Consider the following 2,082-nt stretch of genomic DNA (forward strand, 5'->3'; position numbering starts at 1 on the left):
TGCCATTAGCACATTGCCAAACTACAACCTTGCAACAAAGGCTACTTCTGTACTTCCAGTAATAGCCAGTCCTAACCACAATCTTGCAAGTGGCCTTACTTGCTGCCATCAGGGTCCCTGCAGTCAGGGTTCTCTCCATAAAACTCTCTCAAGCAGCAGCCAATGCACATGTCCTCACCTGCAATATGATCCTGTAAACCAGTGAACTTTCGTTTTACATCAATTGGCATATATGTCTCCTTTTTGCCTTTAAAAATTTCTCACTGCCTTAACATTTCCAGACGAACTTATGATTTGTTATATGCACTTCCAGAATTTACAAATCCCCTACTTATTCCTGAATATATTCATTTCTTTGGAGAGTGACTATCTGTTGTTATTTTGAGTTGACAGAGGAACTCAAGATATGGTAGTCAAATCATTCATTTCCTGAATGATGAAAATGAAGAGTAGAAATAGTAACTGATTGGCTTAGTTAGAAAGACATACAAACTACACTTTAACATCAGGCTTCTGACTAGTAACTTGGTGCTTTATAAGCCACACTGAGTCCCTGACACTACAGCCTCACGTAAAAGAGAGAAATTATAACAAATAGTGACCTTAATTACAAAAACATAGAGAAATTAGAATATCCAATATGTATTGAAACATTCATTTTATCTTAAAGTTCTGTGGAAACTTACTACATAAATATTTTAGTAAATATTTAATAATGCATTATTATTTAATTTTTTATTAATACCTTATTTATATATGAAATGTGAAGATAAAGGCAAAGTGGGAAGAGTCAGTTGACTCCAATCCTCCAGAGTGAATGCAAAGAGTTAGCCGATGAATTCAAAGTTAGCTATTAATATTTATCCCCAACACTAACTTTCTTTCATCCCATCTTCAAACTGGGTACTGACTGTGTAACTGGACAGATGGGGTTCATCCATGCTTTGCTGGTGCCACTCACCTTTGTTCTTCCCAACCAGCTTGTTCATCAGGTAGGATTTGCCTGTGCGGTAGAGGCCCACAATTGCCACCACTGCTACAGGCTGTGTTATGGCAGACAGGATCTCCAGAGCTTCTGGATTCACCACCAGATGCCCTTTAGTGTTTTCAATGAGGCATACTGGGCCTGGCATGTGGATCTCTGATGCCATGTTCGTACCGTTCCTTTGTCTGCAAGGAAAAAATGAAGCAGAAAGTAACGTCCGGTCAGTCAATTGAGCTGAATTCTACAATAGGGCATAAATTTTTGTTTATTATTCTTGAACATTGTTTCTTGTGCATTTCTAAGAAGACCTGTGGCCCTTTTAGGCTGCCCTATGGACTGGGTCACTGATTGCCTTTTAAAATAATTTAATTTTGAAACAGACTTATAGAAAAGATGCATGATAGGTATGAAGAGTGCCCATATACCATTTCCCTGGCTTCCCCTAATGTTAGTATTTTACATAACCATAGAGCAATTACTGAAACCAGGATTTTAACATTGATGCAATGATAACTAATTTACACTCCTTATTGACATTTCACCAGTTTCCCACTAATGTCCTTCTGCTTCACGATCCAATCCAAGATCCCTCATTGCATTTAGTCATTATGTTTCTGTAGTTTTCTTGCATCTTTGTTAGTTCCTTATTCTTTTTTTGTCTTTCATGTCTTTGACATTTTAGAATAGTACTGGCCTTTGATTTTGAGGAATATCTTTCACTTTGGAGTTTTCTGATGTTTCCTCGTTGATTGAAGTTAGGCATTTTTTTTGGCAAATGTCACAGAAGTGATGTTCTGCCATTTTCAGTGTCTTGTATTAAGGGATTCATGATGTTGACATGACTTTTTCTGGTGCTGCGACCTTCACTTTGATCACTTGGTTAAAGTGCTTGCTGCCAGATTTCAGATTTCTCCAAGGTAAAGAGTGATGTGCCACTTTGTCACTAAAAAGTTTCCATTTTGAGAAACAGTCTGGAGACTATGCAAATACAATCTCATCATACTTTGTTGTTGTTGTTGTTGTTTTCTCAGCCACTACTTTTAGTTTTTATTGAGGATTCTTTTTGTGGTGTTTGACTAAATAGATTTTCTATTATA

The 2,082-nt window shown here is 37.1% G+C and overlaps 1 protein-coding gene across 1 annotated transcript in view; it reads right to left on the reverse strand.

Annotated features, from left to right (window-relative positions):
* GBP4 (guanylate binding protein 4) overlaps nucleotides 1–1,151 on the reverse strand; it is a 36,334-nt gene extending 35,183 nt beyond the window's left edge. Inside the window, 1 exon segment of the mRNA XM_011981223.1 lies at nucleotides 962–1,151. Within this exon segment, the coding sequence (XP_011836613.1) occupies nucleotides 962–1,151 (190 nt within the window).
* Nucleotides 1,152–2,082: the final 931 nt, after the last annotated feature.

This window comes from Mandrillus leucophaeus, unplaced genomic scaffold (assembly GCF_000951045.1).
Source record: "Mandrillus leucophaeus isolate KB7577 unplaced genomic scaffold, Mleu.le_1.0 Scaffold2216, whole genome shotgun sequence".
NCBI lineage: Eukaryota > Metazoa > Chordata > Mammalia > Primates > Cercopithecidae > Mandrillus > Mandrillus leucophaeus.